The sequence below is a fragment of the Apteryx rowi genome, unplaced genomic scaffold (genome assembly GCF_003343035.1).
Source record: "Apteryx rowi isolate R43461 unplaced genomic scaffold, aptRow1 scaffold_307, whole genome shotgun sequence".
Lineage (NCBI taxonomy): Eukaryota > Metazoa > Chordata > Aves > Apterygiformes > Apterygidae > Apteryx > Apteryx rowi.
This window is the reverse complement of record NW_020449497.1, coordinates 717,526-742,842: the sequence shown is the minus strand read 5'-3', so window position 1 is coordinate 742,842 and position 25,317 is coordinate 717,526. Positions and strand designations below refer to the sequence as shown.

At 40.7% G+C, this 25,317-nt stretch overlaps 1 protein-coding gene across 14 annotated transcripts in view; it reads right to left on the bottom strand.

Annotated features, from left to right (window-relative positions):
• The window catches only part of SGSM2 (small G protein signaling modulator 2), a 78,210-nt gene that overhangs the window by 7,107 nt on the left and 45,786 nt on the right, over positions 1-25,317 (bottom strand). For 8 of the 14 annotated variants that reach the window (XM_026070209.1, XM_026070205.1, XM_026070200.1 and 5 more), the window contains 17 exons: positions 22,607-22,674; positions 21,943-22,088; positions 21,360-21,494; positions 20,045-20,169; positions 18,775-18,842; positions 16,728-16,891; positions 16,021-16,150; positions 14,443-14,577; positions 10,863-11,013; positions 10,210-10,274; positions 9,580-9,725; positions 9,006-9,134; positions 4,894-5,076; positions 3,343-3,747; positions 2,221-2,345; positions 863-945; positions 267-376 (listed from right to left, as the gene is read on the bottom strand). In XM_026070209.1, the coding sequence (XP_025925994.1) occupies positions 267-376; positions 863-945; positions 2,221-2,345; positions 3,343-3,747; positions 4,894-5,076; positions 9,006-9,134; positions 9,580-9,725; positions 10,210-10,274; positions 10,863-11,013; positions 14,443-14,577; positions 16,021-16,150; positions 16,728-16,891; positions 18,775-18,842; positions 20,045-20,169; positions 21,360-21,494; positions 21,943-22,088; positions 22,607-22,674 (2,368 nt within the window). The remainder of the gene's footprint in view (positions 1-266; positions 377-862; positions 946-2,220; positions 2,346-3,342; positions 3,748-4,893; positions 5,077-9,005; positions 9,135-9,579; positions 9,726-10,209; positions 10,275-10,862; positions 11,014-14,442; positions 14,578-16,020; positions 16,151-16,727; positions 16,892-18,774; positions 18,843-20,044; positions 20,170-21,359; positions 21,495-21,942; positions 22,089-22,606; positions 22,675-25,317) is intronic. The other 6 variants (XR_003254295.1, XR_003254296.1, XM_026070202.1 and 3 more) reach the window with 5 other exon arrangements.

Below are 25,317 nucleotides of genomic sequence, written 5' to 3'. Positions count from 1 at the left end.
AGACTGGATCTTACTGCTATTTCCCATTGACTTCAGTTGGAGCTGGACTGAGCCATAAATGTGAGTCATTATGTTGTGTAGCTGGTATAGCGGAGGTGGAAGATTTGGAGGTTTTTGTCTGTCAAGATGAACTGAACTGCTCTAATACGCACTAACTGTGTATTACCTCAGTAACTGGAGTTCCTGCCCTTCCCTGTGGCATGAAGCTAATTCTAAGCCTCTGTTACAACCTCATCTTCTCTCAAACAAGGTTCAAAAAGACTCACTTGGATTAGGGATCGCATGTTGGCAAAGTGTGTGTCCATAGCACCTCCATTGGGGAAGTTCTGGCTCATCCTCTTCATGAGGTGGCTGAAGCAGCTGTAAGCCAGTTGATCTGCAGATACAATGCAGAACGCTTCAGTGTTGTAAAACGTGGGACTTCCCTGACAAAGTAATATACTGCAGGGCAAGGGGAAAACAGGTTTTTCCCTTTGCTGTTCCTTATCCCCATGACCAGTATTTAGATGAAACAGAACACAGTACCTAACTCTGGACCTTTTCTTACTAGTTATGTTTCAGAAGATCCCAGCTTGAGGTTGAGTTTACAACTTCAGCAACTGTGGGAACATAGCTACTTTGCAAATTTAGTAAAATCTAATCTGGAAGTCAGTGAGCAAGCAGGGAATCCCTGAGATGAGATACTACTGTTAGCCACTTCAACAACAGCCACATGTAAAGCAAACATGAATCAAGAGCTGCAGGTTTGTCTTTCCTGGTGAGCTAGCTTTGGTGTAACAAATACAACTTCTTCTGAAACAGCATTTCTAAAAAAGATCTCCCTTAAAGATGTCAAAGTGTTCCAAAAGAAAAACCTTCCTACCATTGTCAAGTATAACCATCAGAGGAGCCAGGAGGTCACACATGCCTTGAACATAACCAACTTCTAGGTGCTCCCAAACATAACTGCAGAAAGAAGGAAACAGAAGAGATAATAGGATGCTTAATATCAAAAACCACCTTGCTGCGTTCTTGCCTCAAAAATTTGTCTTGCATCCAAAATCCAGTTCCTTTTGGAAGTTTTTGAAGTGTTTTGTCCTAGAGTGTTGCAGAAGATTTAAGCTCAAAAGTCTAGAGAACTTAGACAATGCAAATCTTCCTGTACAGTGGTACAAAAGGACAAGTATTTTGGATGAGTTTTTTTATGATAATTCCTAAAGGCCCTGTAAACAATCCACCAGGAGCATAGAGCAGCATTCCAGGCAGGAATATCTCTTGTAATGCAACTCTTGTTATAGGCTCTTCATATGTTGTGGAAGGAGTAAAAATAATGCTGTCAACTGTCTACTTACAAGATGAGTTAACTAATGCTGAACTTTTTTCTTCCTGTTCCTCTAMAGCTAAATATTGTATTGAAGTGTAATATGATTATGTGAGTTGAAATTTTAAGCAGCTATTGTAAGTCTCTCTTTCAGAACTTTTTGCTGCCTTAAATTCCAGAGATCTCACAACTCTGTATTGTTTTCTGCTTGGCTAGAGAGGAATGTTTTACACACACAGCTTGAATATCAATAGTTTGTGAAAAAAAGCAGCKAAGGAAAGCGTACCACTTAGTCTGTGGAACAAAGGCCCAGGTTTTTAAAAGATATCCTGTTTTTTTTTTTTCCAAGTGGAATCTTGGTATCTTTTCCAAGTGGCAAAGTCTATGGAACTTTCAGCTTTAAGTGTGTTTAGTTGAACAGCCCTCATGGCAATTTATATTCCTAAAAGTGAAACTAGTCTTTTATTGATTCCAACTGGTCCCAGTGGACAAAGATGTTGGTGAATTTTGATCTGAAGATGTAGCCTTTCTGCCTGCTTAGTAGATGTCCCTCAACAATACATCTGGGTACCTCAGAATTATTAACTGTCATCTTTATAGCACCCCATTAGAGCATGCATATATTATCCTCATGAGTAGGAAACCACAGCTAATAATACACTAAGAGAATGGCTCAAGGTGACTGATGGCATCTGTTTCCTGAAGTAGAATCTCTCAAGTCTGCATTCCAAACCTTGGACCACCTATCATACTATCTACTCTACCATATTATCTGTTCCTTCTTCTTGTAAGTTCATTTTTAATTATCCTTTCTCTCTTGCCCTGAAGTGAGAACTTTTACATAGATTATTATTTTTATATTATAGTTTGCAGATTATGACAGAAGTGTGAAATGTTGTTTAGTTCACAAGCTATGTTACCTGCACATGACATTTCGGAGTTTCTCCAGGTTATCGGCAGTAAAATACCAGTAATTCCGATCACATCTCTGGACATCTTTATCAATTCTGTGCAAATTTAAGGCAACAGTGTCCAATAATTCTATCTAGAAGAGAAAAGTTTAAGTCAGATCTGCTGTTCAAACAAAAGATACTTTTTAAAATACAGGTGAAATAAGAGGCAGGCTGCTAAATCTTTTGTAAAGTATTCTGAAACATTTTTAGATAATTTTATCACCATCACCAGCAGAGAGCATGTAGCCAGAGAGCAGGGCTCATGCCTTTTTACTCCCTCCACAACTGCAAGTGGATTCCAGCCCAATGTCTACCTTGGTGGCACTAACAAGAGAATATCCACCAGCAAACCAGAAATAGCTTACTACCTTCATAAAATAAAATTTTGACCAAATGGTGAATCTGTTCTAAGATATAACTTTCATTAATCACATGTAGCACCATAGAGATTTCTTTAAGCTAACTGTACCTGACTTTCCAGGTACAGCAGTGCTATAATACTTCAGTAAGTATGTACAATTATACTGTGGACGTATGAGAGCATCAAACTACTCAACTACTGTCAAAAATCCCAGGTAAAATGCACATATTTTTACTGGTAAATGTTCCAAGTCTGTTCTCTTTCCAAAGGGTTATTAACAGTGGAACAACTCCCACAGAGAACTAGAGGCAAAAACCCAATTATTGATCTGTTGACAGCAGTAGTAATCATAGAGACCATGGAGTCTTAGATCTAGATTTAGGGTTCTGGTTCAATTTGATTAAATGGGGGTTTTGACTTGCATTAAATGACACCAAAATCTTACAAGTAGTGTCCCCCTCCTTACTTTGGAAATTTTTAGCTACTAGAACTACTCACATTCTTCTCCTTGCCTTCCCACTCAAAAAAGGCCCAAAATTTTCCTGTTCATTTCCAGTTTAGCTCAAAATCCAGATGAACAGATTTGGATACAGAGATCCTCAGTTATCCTCCCACTGCCTGTAGTTCTAGTTTGGGATTGTGTTTCATTAAATCCTATCTGAAAAAGTGCAAGTATGCTAGAAAAACAGTGCTCTGCAGAGGGATGATGATAATATGTTGTGACCTACTGTGTAGGATGCAGCACAGACAGAAGCAACATCCATTAAATAGTCCACCTGGGAACACAGCTGCTCTTCAGATACAGAATCCTGAGACTCCAGTACAACCGACTTGGCTTTCTGCACATGTGGTGTGTCTACGTCAGTTCTTTCCAAGTCAGTGCTAGCTTCTTCTTCAGCCCCGTCTTCAAAGGAGACACTCTGCCCGTCATCGATACTGGACAGGATGCCTGAGGCCACAGAGTAGTTCCGAGAGGATGGCAGCCCGGAATCGGGAGAGTCAAACTCTACAGACTGCTGCTCTACAGCAGCTACTGCTGCTGGCGTGTCTACGGACACCACAGTGAAAGTGGGGTCATCCTGACCTTTTGAGTCTCGCTCTGCTGAGTCCATTTCATCTACAGATATAAAGACCTGGGGGGAAGGGGTTGTTCAAAGAAAGCAGGGGAGGGAGAAGAAACAGGAAACATTAATTTAGGAAACAAACCTCCAACCATGAGAGAGAGAAGTGACTGTTATGTCAGTGCACAAGATCACTGATTAATAGAGCTTTCCTACATGCAAACAGCTGGGAGCTCCCCAACCTTTATAATGAAACTCTAGATCTAAAAATAATACCAATTTACAGGCTTATAGCAGTTTCCTATGATGATGTCTCCCTCTTTCACAGTCTTCAATTAAAAGTACCTTGGAAAGCAGCCAAGCTTCCCTACCTGCAACGCCAGCTCTAAGAACATCTGATCATTGTATGATACCTTTGAAAGGGGCCAACATACCTCAGGCCTCAGACAATCCCAGTTCAACAACTGTTGTTTAAAGTCAAGACTGGCCTTCATGTTCTTTGCACTGTGCAACTACTTTCCCTCTTCTCTTGCTAAGACATCCTTATTGAACTATTGCAAGTTGTATTTTCTGTTGCCTTAGTGAAATTAGTTGGCTAACTGTCCAAAGTCTGCATAAGTAATGAATGGCCAGAGACATTTTTTGGCATTGGAGACACCAGTCCCCGCACACCATCTCTTCTGTCCAACCATGTGACTATAATTTATAGACCTCTATCTTGGTTATACAAATTACAAAGGGGTTAATTCAGTCTGCCTGTCTAGTGCTTAATATCTTGCCCTAGATTGACAGAGATCCCCTCTTCCAAAATAAGAGCATCCCAACCTCTCAGTCAGGGACAGGACAGAAACAAAAATATGCTTTAATGGTAGCAATCTTTTGATCTATGCTGGATTTGAATAACGGACCTACAAATAAGAGGTCTATGAAGCTATTTTACTATTGAGAGAAGGATCTTCTGTAGCTGGTGAACCTTAAAGCCCCTTAGGCAGGTCCTGATTAAGAACTGCTATAGATTACACAAAATACAGGCTCATTTTTAGCTATATTATGGAGGGTCTACAGATGCAAATTCTCTACAGGATTCAAGTAGCTCCAGACTGATAGAACTGTATCTGCTTCTAACTGAAGTCTCTGCTTCTCTGGGCTGTGCCTGTGCAAATACTAAGCCTCCTGCACTGTCTGCACAGTATCAGTGAATGGGAATGGAGTACTTACATCGTTGCTGATGGTGGAGTCCCTGTGAATCAGTCGCTGGACATGGCTATCAATGCTGCTGCCTGATGAAAATTTTGCCAATGTGGCAGAATGTGATTCTTTCTCTCGCTGCTTTACAACGATCTCACAGGCTTTCCACTCAGCCATGACCTTCTGATACCGGAGAGCAATGTCTTCATCCACCTGCAGACAGATAGATACTGAAGTACTGGTTCTCCTTGAGAGATTGCATTAAAAGATGTGTGGAAGCCAGAAGAGGGAGGAATAAAACAAGTGTAATGGCTCAAACTGGAAACCTGAAGCATCCTGAAGCCCTCTTGCTAGAGCAGAAATCACTGTGACTGGAAAACGTAATGACTGGAAGAGTAAGATGTTGCAAAGGAAGGGACAGTTGGACATTGACTGCAGGGTAAAAATTATCACTGTAGAGGGCAGAAAAGGTTCATATAAGTTTGTGTATATGTTATCAGCAGCACTTTGCCATTGTTCAGGAAAGAACGAAATACGTTAGCGGCTTCCTTGTGAAAAATCACATAGAAGTCAGATGCGATCTGATGAAGCAATAACTAGCTCTAATTGGATTATTCCTATTTTCATTAAACTTTCTTCCCAATTCCTTCTCTATTCCACCTCTAACATAAGCCCTTGTAATGAAGTACAAGTCACATGTTTGTAGATATCAGCTTATACATGAGAGACTCCTGAACAACAGAAATACCAGCTCACATAGCCCAGTCTTATGGCTGCACTGCACATAGCCAGATGCTGTGGGAACCACTCTGGTTCCCAAAGTAATAAAATAGATTTTTGCCACTGCTGGCTTCTTCCGCTGAAAGACAGACACAGAAAGCCCCCTTGGGCTATTAAGGGACATGTAGTAATTTTACTGCTTTGTGACTTGTCAAGAGCTGAGGAGAAACCACACTTGTGAGCTGGCTCCAGGCTCTGGACTCTGCTGGCTGGAGTTGCTACCAGAGCGTTCATGCTAAAAGCTGCAGGCTATTTGTCACTTGAGATAGCTGTGGAATCATAAATCACAAAATACAACAGTTAGTGGAAGACTGGAGTACAGCCATGTTTGGGAGTGCCCCAGTTACTGATGGATGACTGCAAAAATATCATCAGAAGGCAAAGATGATAAATCACCCATGTTGACTTCAGTTAAGGACATTAGAAGTTTCCCATACGTGCAAATGTTATGACTGTTCTCATCGTGTTCATTTAGTAGACTCTTACATTCAATGGGAAGCTTTATTTAGAATTCAACACCATATTTCTTTGAGGAGTCAGTTATTACTGTTATTTACTACTGGTGTTGAGTAGCTCATAGGAACTCCAGGCAAGGTTGGGAACACCCCTGTGTTGGTATGGTACAAACCAAGGGAAAAATAGCCTAAAGGAGCTTGTATTCTGCAGATCAGTTGTTTTATACCCTGCAACATGCCTTTCTGAATTGAGCATAATTCCTGTTGTACAAATAGACTCAAGTTTTCTCTTCTTGCCAGATCTCTTATGTTCTAGATGTGTATATATGTGTGCCCTTTGAAGCTGGAGCTAGAATCCATGAGTTGTGGCTCCAGATCTCCTGCTCTAAGAACTAAGTGTCTAGTTCCAGACTGACTATCTATTTCTACATATAGATCATAAATCTGATGGTTCGTATTCCTGTGGAGAACAGAGACAGCAAAATGCAATCTATAGCAAGAAAGCTCTTAATATCCAATATTTCTTGGAAACAGGAATTATTAATAATAACACAAAAAAACAAAAAATACCAGAGCACCAAATGCAAATGTAATAAATTCACACTGCATAAGGAAGTGCTGCAGTTTAGCCAGATCACTGCTGCTGAAGCTCTGAATTAACTTTATAGAAGTGTTTCAAAGGGTCCTATCTTTTTTGACAAGGCAATAAAAGTTAAGGAACAAGTCCACACGGTGCTCTAGAAGCACTTCTTGTCTCAACTTGTATTGTATGCACAAAAGGATGATGAGACAAGTACTTCTCTAGAACAGAGATACCTCCCAGCAGGCCTATGGCAGTGTATCAGCCTGGCTGGATATTTGGATTCACTTCTCCTCTTAGGCAGTTTGCCTGACCTTCATGAGATAAGATAATCAACAGGACTTACTGCCCTAGGTGGTTTCAGAAGTGCTCTTCTTCTTCCAGCGCTGGCATCTTGGGAGGGCAGGAAGCTGCCTAAGCAGTGCTCAGTGGAACGTTCTTGCTATACACATTATATCCAGATTACACATTACAGAAGGAAACATCTAAACGCCTTGAAAGGTGTGAAAAGTGAAAAATTTGGACTGTGACCCAGTTTGAACAGTTAAGGGGTGTATTTCTCCATCTGTGCTCAGAACTGTTTTATGAAGATTAGTGTGAGTAAAAACAACAAGACAAATTGCCTTAGGAAGGAAGAATGCTGCTTAGAAAGTGTCCATGGTTTAGAAGCTAATTTTTCAATTTGAAGGCTCTAAGCCAGGCTGCCTTTGTGATCTGCAGCTGCTCATAGGCCCCTTGGGATATAAAATAATTGGGAGTTAGCAGATGCCAAATGTTCTGGTTTTGACATACAAACCACTCCTCATCCATTTAATCTGTTCCAGAACAAGATCAACCACCGCATGAGTGCTACCTCCCTGGCAATAACACAAACAGGAGAGCAGATTAACGAGTTAATTACGTTCCAGGGCAACCCTCATTACTGTTCTAGACAGTTCAGCAACCTTTTGGGCAATTCTTAATGTCAGTCAAAAGCACTGTTTTATTGACATACAAATCCAGAGCTGGCTAGCAGCAGTGTTAGGGTATCTAATAGCAGACTAGCATTCCCAGTACACATGAGCCCAAGGACTGCAGGAGACCTAAACCAATGTTGGCACTACCTGATCTGCTCATCCCAGTAGGCCTACACTTAATTTCTTGCTCTGCACATGAGTAGGCTCTAAAACTGCATTACGGTATGAACCTGGGCCTATTAAGCTTCATTTGAGGGTAATATATTAGCTTAGGCTCAGTACTGTGATAAAAATGCCACCTAGCAATCATACGAACAGCTATATTGGATCAGGTAAAGACTCATCTAGCCTAGTAGATGCTTAGGGAAAGCATATGGGAGTAAGGAATGGGAATATTGCTGTGTTTTTTCCAGCACTCTGGCTTAGGTCTACATCCAGTTTCTGTTCAGTAAGCTTTACTGAGTGAAGGCATGATTGTCTGCCCTGTTTGCCCAGTGTCTCTCCATATCTGGCTTTATCTGTTTTTTACAGGCCTTGTTTATTATCAAGGCTCTTCCCCAGTAATTACAACAAATGAAAACACACAGCAAAGAAGTAAAAAGTTGGTATTGCTATAAACAGATTAGTAAAGGTAAATAATATTAACATAACTGGTAGATAGGTAAATTGTGGTTTCATTAATGGACACTACATACTTAATGTCAAATTTCTGACTCTGAAATAGGGTTGTAACATAACATAGGAAATAATTTATTGCTAGCAGCAGCATGCGAGATATTAAGAGAAAAATGTCTCATCTGAGACTGCATCTTGTGTTTTAAAAATGCACATCTTATATATGTCTAGGAAAAGCCTAATGAACTTACAAACCAAACCTTCCTTTGGATATTTTTAGCCTCTAGATAGTAACTCCTAGTGCAATTCAGAAGATATATCTGGGCTGTTCAAACAGCTCTAACAGAAGTCCAAACATGCAAACATGGTACCATATAGAGTAGTATTTCAAAGAGCATTTAAAGTATAACTCAGCCAACACATATAAAAGAGAAATTACTCAAACTACTATCCAAATGTCACTGTCATCCCTGTTTTATAAATTAAGAATATGGGAAAACAGGATTTGCTCAGGGCAAACATGTCACAGGTGGAGACTGAATGCAGGTGCCCTGACTTAGTAAAGAACCTCTTTTTAATGATTTGAAGAGATGATAAGCAGTGAGGGATTCATATCCATCTACTAACCTGTCTCACTTGTTTTCAGTAGCATTTTCCCTTAGGAGTATTAACTAATAATAAATACTAACACCTGCTATTTAGAAAAGAAAACCCACTCTGCAGATGTAACTCAGATCTCCAGAAAGTTGAACTTACCTGGTCCATTTCCTTTTTGGCCATGCCGAATTTATAGTGACCTAGCAAGAATGGCCATACCTCCTTTCGAATCTCATGCTGTACCCCACCATAGTAAACTCTTCTTAGTAATTCCAGTTCCTTGTAATTCTACAGCAGTCAGGAGAAAGAGGTATGTGAAGGTAATAGATCTTTATTTTCCTCAGGCATAATCAAATACATTTAATTCCAAGTACAAACACAGTGAAATGCACCCAGAGCAGTAAACTTTTGTAATCTGAAGTATGGTTTTAAGGCCCTAACTCAAATCCAGTCTAATATAGAAAGCTGTAATATCTCCCGTGAAAATAATCTAATTTTGCTTAAATTAGAGTCACCATGAGACCCTTTGCTTTGATGTTAATTGATATCTTAGCCATCATCAGAGAAGCAAAGGAAAAGAGACTGTAAGGATCGACTCCTTTTCACTAGAGACCATCCCAGAAAGACTAGRTAGCACCATTAATGATTCAGTCTCAATTGTAAGGAATACTGTGCTTGCTACAACAGCATGTTGGAGCTTGTTCAGTGCTCATAAAGGTATTCTCTTACTTACCTTCTTGTCCTTCTGATACTTGCTCCAGACCTCTTTAGTCAGGCCTCCTGAAGCACTGGCTGGTTTGTCAGGTGGAATAATAGTGTGGTTCACAAGCGCAGATAGATGTGTTCGCACTGTTGACAAATGGCGGCAGTAAGCAAGCCCTGTGGTTGTGGAAGGGAGGAGGCAAGACTTTTTTATAAGTGAGCAATCAACATAATATCAGCAGCCCCTTTTTGAAGATGAAGCTATGACATTTTAAACCTGCCACTAATATTCCTAAATGAAGGAAGCTTGCATTTGTACTGTATAAAAATGAAGAATTGCAATGGAGCCAAAGATTAATTTAATCTTACACAAACAAGAAAAAACAAGTAGAGTATTACATTGCAACATACAATTACATTGTATCTTCACTAAGCATCAGTTGTTTATGCAAAAGCCACAAATACTGGAATTATGAAGTTACAATACTTGGGTCATAATCACCCTAGTGTCCTGAACTGATATGATTCACTTGGTAAAGATAACAGCCAACAGTAAATTTGGGTTTGGGATGCTTTCTAAAACAAACATGGCCTGATACCCATGGCCTTTTAAATAAGCATACGGATAGCACAAGGGCTTGATATAAGAAGCTTCACTTACATCCATAAAAGGCTCTGGAAACTATTTGCCTCTTCATGCTTTCACATAACATCTTTAATGGAATTCTGTGGAGATACGTTAACAGGAGCATGATAGTTCACATAGACAAAGATCATCATGAATTGTATGCCTGATCCATATGATCCACACACAGCAATTCTTTCTTTGTGCCAAGTTTTATTTAGCTAAAGGACAACAATAATGGAAAATTGTACTTTCAAAAGCATTTTCCCACCAGCATTTTGGCCCAAACCACGTTCATCTTGTGTATTTAGCTACAACTGCTACAGGTGCATTGTAAAGGTCCTTGTCAAATTAGATGAGTTGTTGCCCTTCATTGTAATTGTTAATGATGAGCTGTTATCATCAAATAAATTGCTTCCAGAACTGAATTGTATTAAACTAGACAAAAGAACTGGTTGCAATTTTTCTATCAAAGTGTGACTTGAGAGCAGAAGGGATAGGAGAACAGGATAATGGCTTTTTTAATAAACTCAATTTCTTGCTGTATAACTCCTTTTTTTTTTGTGTTGAGATACTATTTGAAAATGGCTATTCTTCTTCTCTGGTGCTGCAACCAATAAATGCTCCCTGGCTTTTAACTGTGGCATGCACGAAGCCTCCCAGGTAAGCTCTCTGCACAGCTTGCTTACCTGTCATGGATGCAGTTGCAACAGTTGGGTATATCATATGGAGAGCTGCCTGTTGAGCAGGAGAGACATGAGGAGCCTTGGCTACAGTGCTCCAGCTGCCATGAAAGCAAGCTTGCCCCGAAGCCTTGCATCTCTATCATTTCGCTGGTGTCTGCAGAAAGAAAAACAACAGGCCATCAACTTTTTTTCTTCCTTCCCCCTCTTCCTTCTGTGCATCCTGATGGCTTCATGCTTTACTTCTCAGCAGGCTCTAAACCTTGATTCCAAAAAGGGGAGAGCACAGTCCTAGTTGCCTCAGAAATACTGCTCTCAGCACATCTAAACCAGCCACATGCTGTGCATGGTCACTTGAGTCAAATCCCTTCACCATTTTCTCCTTTCTTCCCCATGCACAGCCCAGACCATGTTTCAAGAGAACAGAGAAAAGGGTGCTGTAATAACAATTAAAACAGGTTCTTGTGTAATGCTATGGTAATGTTGTTTATGGCCAGAAGAGATCATCTAACCTGACCTTCTATTTAATACAGGTATTAGAATTTCACTTTGCAATTCCTAGATCATTTAACTGCTAGTCCAGCTAGAGTGAAAGTTTAGCATAAAAGAAATTAAGTAAAACTGACTCAGTTATTTTCAGAAGATGCTTCTTCAGATGCTTACTTAGAACCAGATCCTAAAATATTTAGTGCAGAAGGATACTTCAAGTCCTACTGAAGTCAACAGTATGTTTGTAAAAGTAGGATGCTCTGCAGGAAGATGTGATCCAACAGTACAGTGCAGCTTCTTGAGTTATGTCTGCTTCATCTAATCTATTTGCTTTTTTAACCTGTTTCAGTAAGGCACCCCCAAAAAATCACCAGTTGCCTTTAGAAAGCTTGGCTTCAGCTCTTCACCTTTCACAGCTGGCATTTGAGCTTTGGGGTTTTTGTTTTATAATAAATAACTGGCCTTTCAGCTCACCCATGATTAAAATTAAGGCAAATGCCATCATACTGGATGTCACTGAATTAACATTTGTAAGCAAAATCCAGTCCCCTGGGCCGTGCTTTTAAAACCGACATAAGTTGGGCGGTGGGGGCAAATCCAAACCATCTCATGCATTTTAAGTCAAGGTAGCATAAAGCATTTTAGTAGTGCCTATTGGAAAGTGGGCATAGCTGAGGAAGGAGTGGAGTAAGAACATTTGTTAACAGAAAAAGCACAGGCTCATGCGGAAGCAGTCATGTGTATTTCACTTCACAAAACAAAGTGTGATGCAAAAATGCTCTTCACCTTAATTCTTCAGGAAGGAGCTGAATGACCCAGTATTTATTACAGCTTCTCATTTGGTTCAAATAAAAACCATTGGACAAACATTTTTAGATCATTATTTTTGCCTCCCCTCTACAGACAAGAAAAGTGGGTTTTTCAGTTTTGTTTAGTTGTTTTTTTTTTAAAGAAACAAGGAAAGAACCCCACAGAACCTAAAGATTCAGATGAAAGGTACCTGAATTAGTGAAGAATTAGAGTGAACAGCATCTTTTATTTAATTGTAGTGGTGTTAATTGTAACTTTGGCTACATGCAAAAGTCAAGCATGTTGCAAAATGTAAAAGCAAATGGCTAGCAAACCTGCTACAACAGTGTTGTCATTATTTAAAAGGGATGCCGCTGGACAGACAACAGCCAGTCACCAACAAGAATCATTACTCAAATAGYAGACATAATCCTAACTATACTGTTACCTTAAGATAAAAGAAAGCCAGATATCTGACAGCTGCTCTAGCAGGATGATTTAACATTTCCATTACCTGACTAAAGACTAAATTGTGTTCATTATGTTTTAGATCACAGCATTAGCCTCATACTTGTATACGTGGCAGTGTTAGACCTCCTCCTTTTCTGTTATCATCCATATGAGAAATGATCACTTAAGATGTACAGGAACTTCCTGAAACAGTACCTTTCTTCATGGGGAAGACTGCATTTCCCAATTTCCTCCCATCCATACCTTCCAAGAACTCTTTATTAACTTGGGCTGGGCATTATCAGTGGTTAGGGGTTACTACATTGGGATAAGTGTGTGGGCAACCTATGAGAAATGAGAAGGATTTCTCTGAACACATGTTCATACCCTATCTAAACAGAACTTTGGCACTAAACAGATGCAGGGCAACTTTTCTCTCCTACAGCCAGTTTCACCAGACCAGAGATAACATCTATTTGGAACTAAACTCCTTGTTGTGCTATTTCAAGGTATGAGAGTGTCTTATCTTGATTCAAGATACATTGTGTTTCTGCAAATTTGAGATATTAGGGAACAGAAGCACCAGAAAAAAACATGTTCCTGCTAAAGCAATGAATGAAAATATAGACAAAGAAGCAAACTTGTAAACAGTAGCTCTCCCCTCTATTTCCTCTGCAGATGTCCAACTCCTGACAAGCTACTTTACAGCCTGTTGGTATACAGAGAAGCTCCTGATCTTGCTGCTACACTCCAGTTATCAGGAAGAGGCAGAGGCTGTTCTGATTGTAACAGGAGCATGCCAGATCTGTCACATTCACTCAGAAGATATCAAGGCCAAGAGTCTGTTGGTATGGAAACTGTGCAGTAACTGGTAAGCCTGGAGGAGGGAGGGATTTCAGCTGAAGTAGTGGACAGGCCAGGACATCTCCTGCCTGTCTTCTAATCAGCTGCAAGTCTTAGAATACTAGCTATCCATGAGGGTTTTGCCCTGCTGAGTGGATTATTTTATACACCATTCAGCTTCCTCCTTTGAGGAGGGAAGGACTTAACAGTCTCCACAACTACACTATTAGATCCTGAATGCTTGCTAGTAATCCACTTCTTGAGAGGGGCAACTTAATACATCTGTTACAAATGGCTTTAGGAAAAGAATGAGATGACAAAATTTTAGAGAATAGAGAATCCTGCAGCTGATCATCTGCAACCCACCTAGCCTATGAATACAGGAGGTGCAATGAAAGCACCTGACCACAGAAAGACATTGACCTTCATACTGTCTTCTCTGCACTCTGCTGGTCCATTGTAGAGTTATCTGGGGTGTGGGAACATGCCTACTTGCGCCATCCCAGGGCTCAAATTACACTCACTACACTTCTGTCCTCCCTGTTCTGTCCACACAGGCATGCTCCATTCCTGACTTTGCCCAGCACATTGTACTATTATTGCTGTAACAGCGTGCCTCAGACCTTTTCCGATCTAAGACGGCTCTTTCCAGTCTGTTACAATGTACATGTAACTCATGGAGGAAAAATACAAAGGCCTGTTACAGTCCCTCACTCTCCTTTGTGAACATGCTCTAGTATCCACCTTCTATGAAGGTGGGGACAGGAAGTGTCTGGAAGGAGAGAAGGTTGGTTTGTTCAGCAGCACAGACACTCAAAGGAGAGGGAAGGTGTTGCTGTTTCGACTTTCTGTGGGTTGTGAGCATATTCCCAGCCTCTCTGCACATTCGACTAAGTCCCCTGATCTCAAGGTGGAAGTGAAATGTTTTGCCCTGTAATAATGCCAACACTGTCGTATGCATTAGTGGAACGAGCTGCAATAGAGCTCTGGGACACAGGGGGAGGAGGATAAAAACCTTTCATCCTATTAGGAGCTGTGAGGTTCCGAGAGCAGATCATTGATAGCATTGCGTGTAGCTTATCTTCCTCCTCCTCGTCATCGTCAACAGAGGCAGAGCGGCTGGCAGCTAAGTGGTGGTAGTTAATAGTTACTGCTCAAAGAAAATAGTGAAAGAGGAGCATAAGAAGAGAGAACTTGGTTCTGTGGGAAAGCTCAAAAGGACACGTTCAGCAAAGACAAAAGGAGTTGAATCCTGTCCTCTTCATGAGGGCACAAACTGCTGTGTGAGTAGGTAGGAAAGATGAGTTTCTTACAGAAAAACATGCTCCGCCAAACACAGGCCAGCTTTTGACTGTGCGTGGGCTGTGTTCCCAGTGCACAAATATCATGTCATGGCAATGGAGAAAGGTCCCAGTGCCAGCCTGCAGTAGGTGAGTATGCTTTTCAGCAAAACTCCATGGGAATTCATGGCTCCAGCTAGCTTCCCTCCTTCACCATGCTCAAATCAATGCTGTGGCCTCTTTTCCACTCTGATACCTGTGCCAGATGCATCTGAGCAGGAAACAGTCTGGTCCCCAGCTCTGTCTGGCGCTGCAAACATGCGCGGTACAGGTCTACCTCTAAGGAAGCACAAGGCAGAAGGCAGCTATGTCTTGCACTCAACAGGCAGGTCTGTGCTGAGCGCGCCCACAGAATCTGCGGTCCCCTTGACTTAGGCAAATGGCAAACATGCTTTTGCTGGGGTGTGTGTCTGTCTGTGCGCACGTGCGTGTGCGCACGAGAACTTACCTGTGCAAATTCAGAGGCCCTAATAAAGCATGGCCACCACTGTGGATCAGTCCCTGGGGTAAGGAGGGTTTAGCTGAGATTTCTGCTCTTTCAGCTGCATTAAGTCCCAATATGAACAGTAAAGCCAAATCCCCTATAAACTTTAGGGCTTGATCTGCCTGGTAAATTCTTAATTGCTTATTTGCCAAGGGGAATAAAACTGAACATGCTGTTTGAGAACTAGCTCAAATGCCTTCTTGCATGTAAGGAATTTAGATTCACTGATGACATGAGGTGGTTTGGTACTTGGGAATTCATTTAGTTTCCTGGGAAGGGCTTTATTCATTGTAAGTTCTTGCTTCCAAGCCAAGAAAACAGCCCAGGGAGTTCTTGGAGTACTTTGAGAGTCCAGTTTATGCTTTTTTTTCTAATAGCAACATTACGAGCAAGCAGCATGGCCAATAAAAACTATCCTCACTTGTGAGCAAAACTGCTCTTGGCTAGTCAAACACAATCTTTTTGCTTTTGGTCTCAGTTTGCAAGCCCAGGGGAGTATTTTGAAAACTTCCTCTGCGAAACACAGAGTAAATGTAAATAAGATTCCCCCCTCCACTCCATTTCCACTAAGATAACAAAAGTTTAACTGCATTAAGGAAACCTATAGTAAGCTGTACCTGTTGATCACAATTATCCAACAATGAAATTTTGTGGTAGATTTTTTTCTACAAAAACCTGGCTTGTCTGTTATCTTCAGTTATTTCCCAGGATATTACTTCAAGGTTTTCTTGGTTGTTTTTTAACAAAGCAGAACAACTAAAGCACTTACTGTTATCATGCTTGTGTCCTGGATAGATAATTCTGAACACATAGTCTGTAGCACTGTCTTCAACTGGCACTTCCTCTAGGTCCACTGATCTGTTGCTGTTCCGTTTTCGAAGCTTTGGAAATACTTTACCCTACAGAAAATAATGATCCCATACATTCAGCTACCAAAGAATAACAGAAATAGAGCAGAACAAACTAAGAGCTTTAGACTTTTCGCATCTTAAAGCCTTAAAATTTAACTTTCAATTTTGGGGGGGGGGTGGAATCAGCCCTACAACAGCAAGCCAGCACATCCGATAGCATCAGATATACAAGGTGGTTTAGGTGTACTTAATACATTTTTTCTGTGTACTTGAAGCACAACTTTTCTTGTAATCCATGGGAATTTGGTGCCAGCTCCTTTAATAACCCAAGTCTCTGATAACATGTATGACCCAGTCCATGTGAGGCTCAGTTCCTATCGTTTGGGTGCATATTTTGATACAATAGGAGATTCCAGTTCATAGCTCAATGCAGCAATAAGACTATAAACAATTTTTACGGACTATCTTTAAAACAATCAAGTTGGACTAAATAGAGTTATTTTTCATTCCATCTTGGTTTCCAGCTGCTTTATAGTAGTACCTGGACACTGTGTGGCAGAATACTTTTCCCACAAGGACATTAAGATCAGCCTTACCCCAAGCAGCTCATCAGAAAAGGTAGTACCTTGCCCTGTTGGGACCAGAGTGGTGGTTCCAGCTGTCCACGAGGCAGAAGGCCATTTTCCAGACAGGAAAGGAATGCAAGAAGGTGACCTCCTTGTGGGAAGTGCAGTGGAGGTCTCTGAGTTCCATCCTGACTCACCAAGACTAACGTCCCTCTGCTTTCTGCTGCAAAGGAGGACAAGGGGAGTCCACACTGTTACATCAGAATGTCTATTTGTTGCTTTTACCTTCTAAATTAAGTTTTATTTGTGACTGTCTCTAAGCAGATTAAAAAAAACATTGTAAATCACAGGGTAATCTAGGGATGACCTCAGTCCTTTAGTCTTAAAAAAGCTCAGATATGAACAAACTATGACAGGCCTCATGCAGAAACATTTAAAGTGATTATGGATACTAATATATAAATARTAAAGGAGGAAGTACACTAAGTCTCTGGCATATGACACAAGTTGATAGAGGACACACAATTTAGAATAAAACCTAATTTAATGGATATAGCCAGAGGAAGTCAGCTTTATTCTTGTGAGAATCAACGAGTCACATTCTCTGTTGTAAATTCTTTTCATCCACCTTCAGGGTCACTAGAAAACAAGCACAAATAAGGAAACCCACTGTGGGCTCTGGATGTACTTTTAAGCATAATAATCTGCATCTTGAGTGCAATTTTCAAAAGCACATAAGTGAATTAGGTTCTTAATTGCCTTTTCCAAAAGTGAATGAATGAAGAACATAACTCACCAGAGTGCTTTTGAAAGTTTTACCTGTGATCTTTACACCCCTCTGCCATCTACAGCCATGTGGGTAAAGGGGAGACCTTTCAAAAGCAGGACGTATTCCATAGCATGGTCGTGTCAGTTCCAGTCTGGTAGCAAGGTGCTGTGGCAAGACCACCAAGTGTCTGTTGTCTTGGGCAAACAACAAAAATCGTGTTGTGTGCATGTCTGGCACCTGTTTCAGAAACAGCCTYCTCAATGAAGTAAAGCAAAGGCTGTCATGTTACACATCTGCCATCTAATTCCCCTTTCTCTAAGGAACTGCCGTGAAGCAGAATGGTGACACATCTGTCCAGTCAGTGAAATTCTGGACAGACACAAAGTGTCCTGGGGAAGCTGATCCAAGTGAGGCAGATGGACCTGAACTAATGTTGCAGTTGTCATCCTCTACCAGCTAGGATTCTAGGTTTTAACACTCATGCCCACTCGTCTCAGCTGGCATGGTAAAACTAGTTAAAAGTGATAACACACAAGTCATTGAAGGAGGAAGAGAGATCATCTTCTTCAGAGATTTTGGTGGCTCTCCCACATACGTATTTTAAAGCAATATGTATAGACTGTCTTTAAAACAGGCTCTTAGTTCAAAATGTCCTTTAGTCCAACTGTGGCCATTCTGTAATTCAGATCTGACTCCAGATAAAATTTCTAAAAGTTCACTGTCTTTGCTCCATGATTTTGATTTAAGGCTTGTGGTGAGAAAAGTAGTGGGAGAGATGTTTTGTCCCAGATCCTTCTCCCTACATTAAGAATGGGCTACTCAGAGGTCAGAGGCCTCGTTTTTCAGAGCTCCTGAGCACCTACAATTTATACCAAATGAGCAGGGCAAGAGTCTGTTGTAACAGAGGGTGGCTCAGTCTACAGGTTGATTATACCACTGCAGACAAGGTCGACAGACCTCGTTTTTTTCCTCTTTCTCTTTTTGTATAGTGGTAATTTGGTGGAGGCTCATGGTTATAGATCCAAAGCTTCTATGTTTGACACCTTCTTGCTGACAGTTTCCCAGAAGTGCTGTTTTGCATAGATGCTTCGTAAAAAACAAAGCCATAGGGCCRTACTGAACATAGAAAGCAAGAGACAACTGGAGCAGCGTTATGCAGAGAAGTTCTTATTAGGTCTTTCAGTGAAGACATCTGAAGAAGAAAAATACTCCACTTCCTTTGCAATAAACCCCTAACAGACACCATATAAAACAGTTGCAGCATCACCAGCATTAACATTCATCTGGCAGAAATGGGGTCTTGGGGGCACCCCCATGAGAAGAAGGTTTATGCTTACGTTGTTGATGGCAGTGAATGCAGACGATCTGGCTGAGTGGCACTATTAACGCGTAGTCCCAGTAAACACTAATAGGGAAGGAAAAAAGTGCAGGAGACTTTTTTTTCCACATTCAGGAGTGCCTGTGATTCCAACCACCCGGTAAAAAGACTCTGCTAAATTAATAACTGCTTATTAAATTTGGCCAATTAAGGGAAATTAATAATGAAGTAAAAGGCAAAGGAACTAGTTTTCCACAGTGGATACAGCTGGCACCAGCCTTTTCATAATCCCTTTCTCTCTCCCATCCCTCTCTTCCCTTCCCTGCCTCCCCATCCAGGTTACAACAATGTTCTGGCTAAGATTGAAATGCCTAAGGCACAGAATTCGTGATGGTCTTGTAGCTGGGATTCAGGACAGCCAGGTTCAGTTTTGTCTTCCACATGTGATTTACGAACAACAGCATGTAAATCCATTGGGGCCCAAGCTTACACAGATGAAATACTGGAAACAGATCTCAACCCTTCTGAGAACAACCTTGACTGGATTCATCACTAAATCCAAAGGTTGAGGGCTTCATTAAAGTTTTATTTAAAAAAAAAAAAATACAGACAAAGTTTTAAGAAAAGACTAGGAATGGATTAAGCATTGGAGAGCACTACTCTGGGGCTGAAGGATGCATTCCCTGAGGAGAGGTTACACCTGCTTGGTACAAGGCTTCACCTGCCTTTCCACTGAAGCGGAATGCTAGATTAGATGAATAACTGATCTAATGAGAGAGAATGACATTGCAGGCATCACTTCTTGAGGTTGAAATTAGCCATGCTTGCAAAGTGATTTGTGATATAATTTGGGGGAGAGGGGGTTATCAGTGGGAATATTTCCATCCTAAGTGATTTTTGAAAAGTTCATTAGACTGTTACCATGTTACTTAATTTCATGTTTTATCACAGTAGCTAAGATCCAGAGGTCCCCTGTAGGGTCCCAATTCATTCCCCTCAATTCCAGCGATTATGTATTTAAATTCCATTGAGGGCTTGCATCTGGATCTTGGCTACACCTACACTTCTTTCCTACTCTGTCATTTTGACACAAAATGCATTACAGGACCTGGGAAAGTCACTTCATCCATGGTAAAACAGGAACAGAACCCAAACTGCCTGACACCAACTTCTGCATTATTCAGTAGCCCTTCAGTTAAATCAATCTGGTTACACTTATGTCATATTGCCAAGGATACAAGAAACAACACTGAAAATGCTTCCCGTCTTTTCCCAAAAGGAATGGCTACCTTTTCTCCAGCTCTGAATCTCCAAGGGTTCCGTTCATCAGCTGATTTGGAGTCCATTTTAATGTCAAACTATCTGCTGACTGATGAAGGGAGAGATACCCAGGAATTGCCTCCAAGTCATCTTTCTATTCACAGAAACAACACACAGAAAGCCAAGGTGACTCAAATGCACACACATCCTCTTTTCTTTCCCTCCTCTTGTTATCGACCCTTTGATGATTCATCTAGTTCCAAGATCTTACTTCCAGCTCCCTCAGTGTTGCACACTCCATCAGCCCAATAGGTTTGACTGTAATCAGTACATGCCGGACTTCCTATTTTTATTTGGTCCAATCATATTTTGACTTCCAGGTCCTTTACACCTCCATCAACTGTGCCTTTAAGTYGTGCAAGAAACCTATTTTCAAATGAATGCAGCTAACAGGATTTAGCATGACATATTAATAGTGATAGGCCACTGAAGTTTGCTCACATAACTAGAGTGAAGTAAAAGCCCTCTTTAGAGGCAAATTGAGTAACTTACACTGAAGTAAAAACTATCAACCTTGTTCTCAGTAGATGTTACATTAAGATCTTTAAACCTTTTTGGCAGTGAAGATGAAGCCTCATTCACAAATTTAGGAAAGAGGGTTATACCCAATCACATACACAACAGCAGAGAAAGGCAGGGGAAACTCGGTCCACTCTGTGCATCACTGCCCACCCTGTTCTGCTAATAGCCAGATGACACAAGTTTCTGTGAGTATCAATTCAGTTCCCTTCAGGATTACAAGATGCCCTCCTAGCAGACAGGATGCAACTGTAGACTCCCACAAACAGGCAGAAAGTGTTCTGCTGTTGTAACTTAATTTTTCTAAGACTTACAGGAAGCATACGAGCAAGGTCTCAGAGGGCAGAGGGGGCAACTATAATCATCATGTTCCAGCCTACCTATGCCYCAAACGTTCCAGAGCAGTGCATTTTCCAGGAACTGCTGAGGGAAACCTTATCACCAGAAACACTGCTATTTAATATAGTTATTAGAAGGAGATAAAAAAATATAGTACAGTCACTGGGTTTATGAAATAAAGTTCAGTATGTCTATACCTAACTATAGGTCCACTCCACAGTTCACACTGGTTGGGCAGTAAAAACATTCATCTCATCTTAATCTACCTCAGGATTCTGAAGTCAAGGGGGAAGGTAGCACAGTCCTGAGGATGAGACATTGAGCCAATACTTGATAAACCTAAGTTATATTCTTACCTACACCACTGTCTTCTCAAATCAGTCAGGCAGCAGCTGTGTATATTGACATGACACTCAGTGTACTTACTGGCTGGACCAAGACATTGTTTTTCCCATACAAGAGGTGTGTTCGGGAATTCTGGTGTAAAGACTCCACATATTCTCTTGCCGAAGCAGCAAAGCGATCCTCCGATGTGCTCCCGCTTGAATGCCGTTTCCGGATCTAGCGCACACACACATATACACAAAAGCAGTCACTCTCAAGGCAGATCAGGTAGAACTAGAATGACAGTACCAGTAGGCCGATAAAAGAGGAATAGTTTCACTTAGACCAATCTCCATAGTATACCTTTTTTCTGGAGCCAAGAGACCTTGCAGAGAAATGACTTGGGCTCTTCTTTACCTCTGGCTGAGGCAGCCCATAATTTCTTGTGAACTACCTAGTCGATGCACAAGTGTCAAAAGACACAGAATTTAGTCCTGGATCTCAAACTTTTCTAAATAGAGATAAAGGGGATGTCTGGGTCTAAATGGACTTCTAATCTGTGCCACGGACGCATTACAGAAGAGAAAAGAAAGGATGTTCTAAATTCAGATCTCCTCCCTTCAGGGTTGTTTCTATTGTCAATCTGCACCTGTAACTAAGAAATAGCTACACAGCAAATACCTACTCCCAGGGCTGGGCGCTTTGAAGGAGAGTCTGGGCGGCCATGAACTCCATGAATCCGGTGTCGCTGAACAAGCTCATCTGCTGAAGGGTCTGTCCAGTAGTGATCAGTTGTTTTTAGCTTGGTGTATTCCAGTGCACATGGTCCAACTAAGAAAACAGTCCAGGAGTAAAACCTTGCAAGTCTGTTCACAAACATATTTACTCCTATCCTGCAGGCCAAGTACTGAAAGTGAGATTTTCTTCTCAAGCCAGGTGAACATTAGTGGTCACTTAGTGATCATTCCATAATAAAGAGAATAAATTATAACATATCAGGTCCTATTATCTAGGACTGTATAAAAATATTGCAAGAGAATACAATACCATGTAACTGCAATACTAGTAGTTCCAACCTGCAGTTGCAGAGTACCACAGCTAGCAAGCATTCTGTAAAAAACATTTACATTCTATTCTCTGATCTAACCAATAATTAATAATAAAAACAAATCATTGGTCTCCATTTGTCTTGTAAGAAACCTCCCAAAATCTCCTGTATTGCTCTATTATACATGGTCAAACTATTTAATACAGAGCTAAAAGTCACCTTTCATAACACTGTCCTACCACAAAACATTTCAAGAAATAATTTCTTCAGCACAACAAGAAGTAACACTGCAAGAACTTACCTAAGAGAGAAGCAAGTATCGGGCCACAAACAGGATCTGCCAGTAAAGCTTCTTTTTCATAATATTTACTAGGAATAAAAGATTAGAGCCCAGTTAAGAGCACTAGCTGTTATTTTTAAAAGCTCTTATATCTCCTAGTAGCATTAATTTCAAAAACTAGGAGCCTTAACTTCAAAAATATCACACATTACTGCTTACCAGAAAATATGCCACAAGATGACAAAAGAGGTAAGGACAGAGAAGCCATACATGCTGCTTTCTCTATTAACCTGATAATTATTCCTTCAGCACTTGCTGCTGTCCCCCTGGTAGTCTAGTGGAAATCAACTGTGTAAGCAGGAGGTAAGCATGAGTACGAAGTCATATTCCAGATCAGACTTGCGATATAATAAAAACTGAGACCAAACACTTATTTCAAGAGCAAATTCAGACAATACAAAAGGGAAGATTTAAGAGTTTAAGGGCTTAAGACTTTTAACAAGGCTGAAATTCATATGTAGGCTGTACATCTGTAGTGCTGTGTACAAGCTGAAGCAGAATGTATTTTCCAAGCTTGGTTTTAATTAGAGTTCTAATACAATACAAATTCCAGCAATAGAATTTAGCTGTGATTATCAAATACACTTTCTCACAAACAATATAACAAAACCGGGTACCTAAACCACCAGAGATGGGACGAAAGAGATCCAAAACCCTCATGTTTCCTGAACTTGACAGGTAGAGTCAAGGATTACCTGGAAATCACCAATGCATGCATCTCTTCTAAAAGTATTCTCTAATGGAGCTTGTCTAGCTCATGTACTGATCTCCGAAGAAGAAATGTTGTGCTGGGTTTGCATGGAAAGTGAGAAGTCCTTAATCATCTTTGTGGCCCTTCACAACAACTAGTTCAACAAACATACAATCTGGACTTCTATACTTAATAAAATGACCACCTCCCCTACTTTTGATCCATATTCTGCCACTGATCAACTGTGTCATCTCAGGCAAGTCATTTTATCTTAGTATGTTCATTCTGTCTCATCTATTTTTGACACCGAGCTCTTCAGAGGCAGGAGCTTGCCTTTTGCTAAATGTGTTTACCCACTATATTTGATTTGGGGCTTTGGGCACTAATGCAATATGGAGACAAATAATAAATCTCTACAAGCAATTTTGCCAGTTTTCTACAGAGACCAAGAGATCCACACGTTTTTAAACATCTCTTCCATTTGTGCGGAATATTCTTGAAACACTGTCAAAAACAATGAAATACAACAAATAATAGCTCTTGTTACGACCTCAAAGCCTTCCCATCACAGCAGGCAAAGCTGACTTACAAAAACCACAGAGTGAAAAATCAAACACTCAAATTTCTTGAACTGTCATTATCCTCTGCTGTCTCTTCCACTAGATGGGGCTCAAACTCTAAACCATCTTCCTAAAGAACAGAAGGGCTGAAGGACTTAAACATGGAGCATTGAAGCAGTAATGTCACAAAGATGCATGAGAACAAGCCATTTGAAAAAGGTACGTTTTATTCAGTGGAAGTCAGGTTCTCAAAATCAGACAACTACAATTAAGGACCTGGCCCCAACTCATTTGCATGAATGGAGAAGCCAGTGAAATGAACATCTACAATACATAGAAATGAATGCATAGTAATTCATRGTAATGAATGCATAGTAATTGAGACCTAACTCTCTTGTCACATCTCCAGCTGAATTATGTGGAAAAAGAAATTTTAAAATCCTTGTATCCATGTATGAGAAGATATAGTGATACACTGGGCTGAAACGCCTTCATTAACTATATCTATTGGACACAGCCATCCTTCTTACTGTCTCTTCTGCACACAGCTCTTTAAACAAGTTGGGGCTAGATATCCCAGAGGAACAGTTTTCTCTGAACACCACAAAGACTTTTCTTCCATTCTCTTTTCTTTTTTAATTGCAAGATAGATCATGAAAATAAAGCTGATGACAAGGAAAACAATATGGCAAACTTAGAAAATACTGCAAGAATAAGCTCCTCTGCTTGAACTCTCTTCCCTGTTCAGACCCATGGGCTTTGCACAGCCAAAATGTGTCCCCTGGTGCAGAACAACTTATAAGAGGAGAACCACTTGCAGCACTGGAAGTAAGCTGCAATGTCAGTGGGTAAAAAAGTACTTTTCTGTGACCAGCCCAAACCAAACTTCAGGATTTCTACCTTTCCCTTCTTATGGGAAATTGTCCCCAGTGTGCCCCCTAATTCTTCTTTATCACTTACGAGAAGGCAGAAAGGCACAAAGGGTAGTTAAGAAGAACCTCTTGGGAAAACAAAACTAACACTGGACAGTAGGAAGGGACGATAGAATAGAAAGGACTTCTTTTCCTGTTAGAGAGTCCCTGGGGATTATATCCATAAAGCACTGAAACTCTTCTCTGCTCTTGCAAGGGAAGAATCGCTTTACACAAAGCTTTTATTTTCTAAAAAGGAAACAGGAGTCAAAGAACCTTTCTGCACAACCCGAAGGTTTACATCCATTAGCTCTTCCTGTTCTAACCTCCTTTTCCCCTCCTTTCAGCTACAAGGAGCGCCTTCTTTCCTGACATGCTATAGTTCCAAAGAATTGTTTTCAAGTGAATGTAAGTGAATTAAGTACTCATGATCTATTAGAAGACTAAGTTTCTGTCCCATTAGAATGTAGGCACCTAATATCTACCGAAACCAAGTGGAATTAAGTGTCT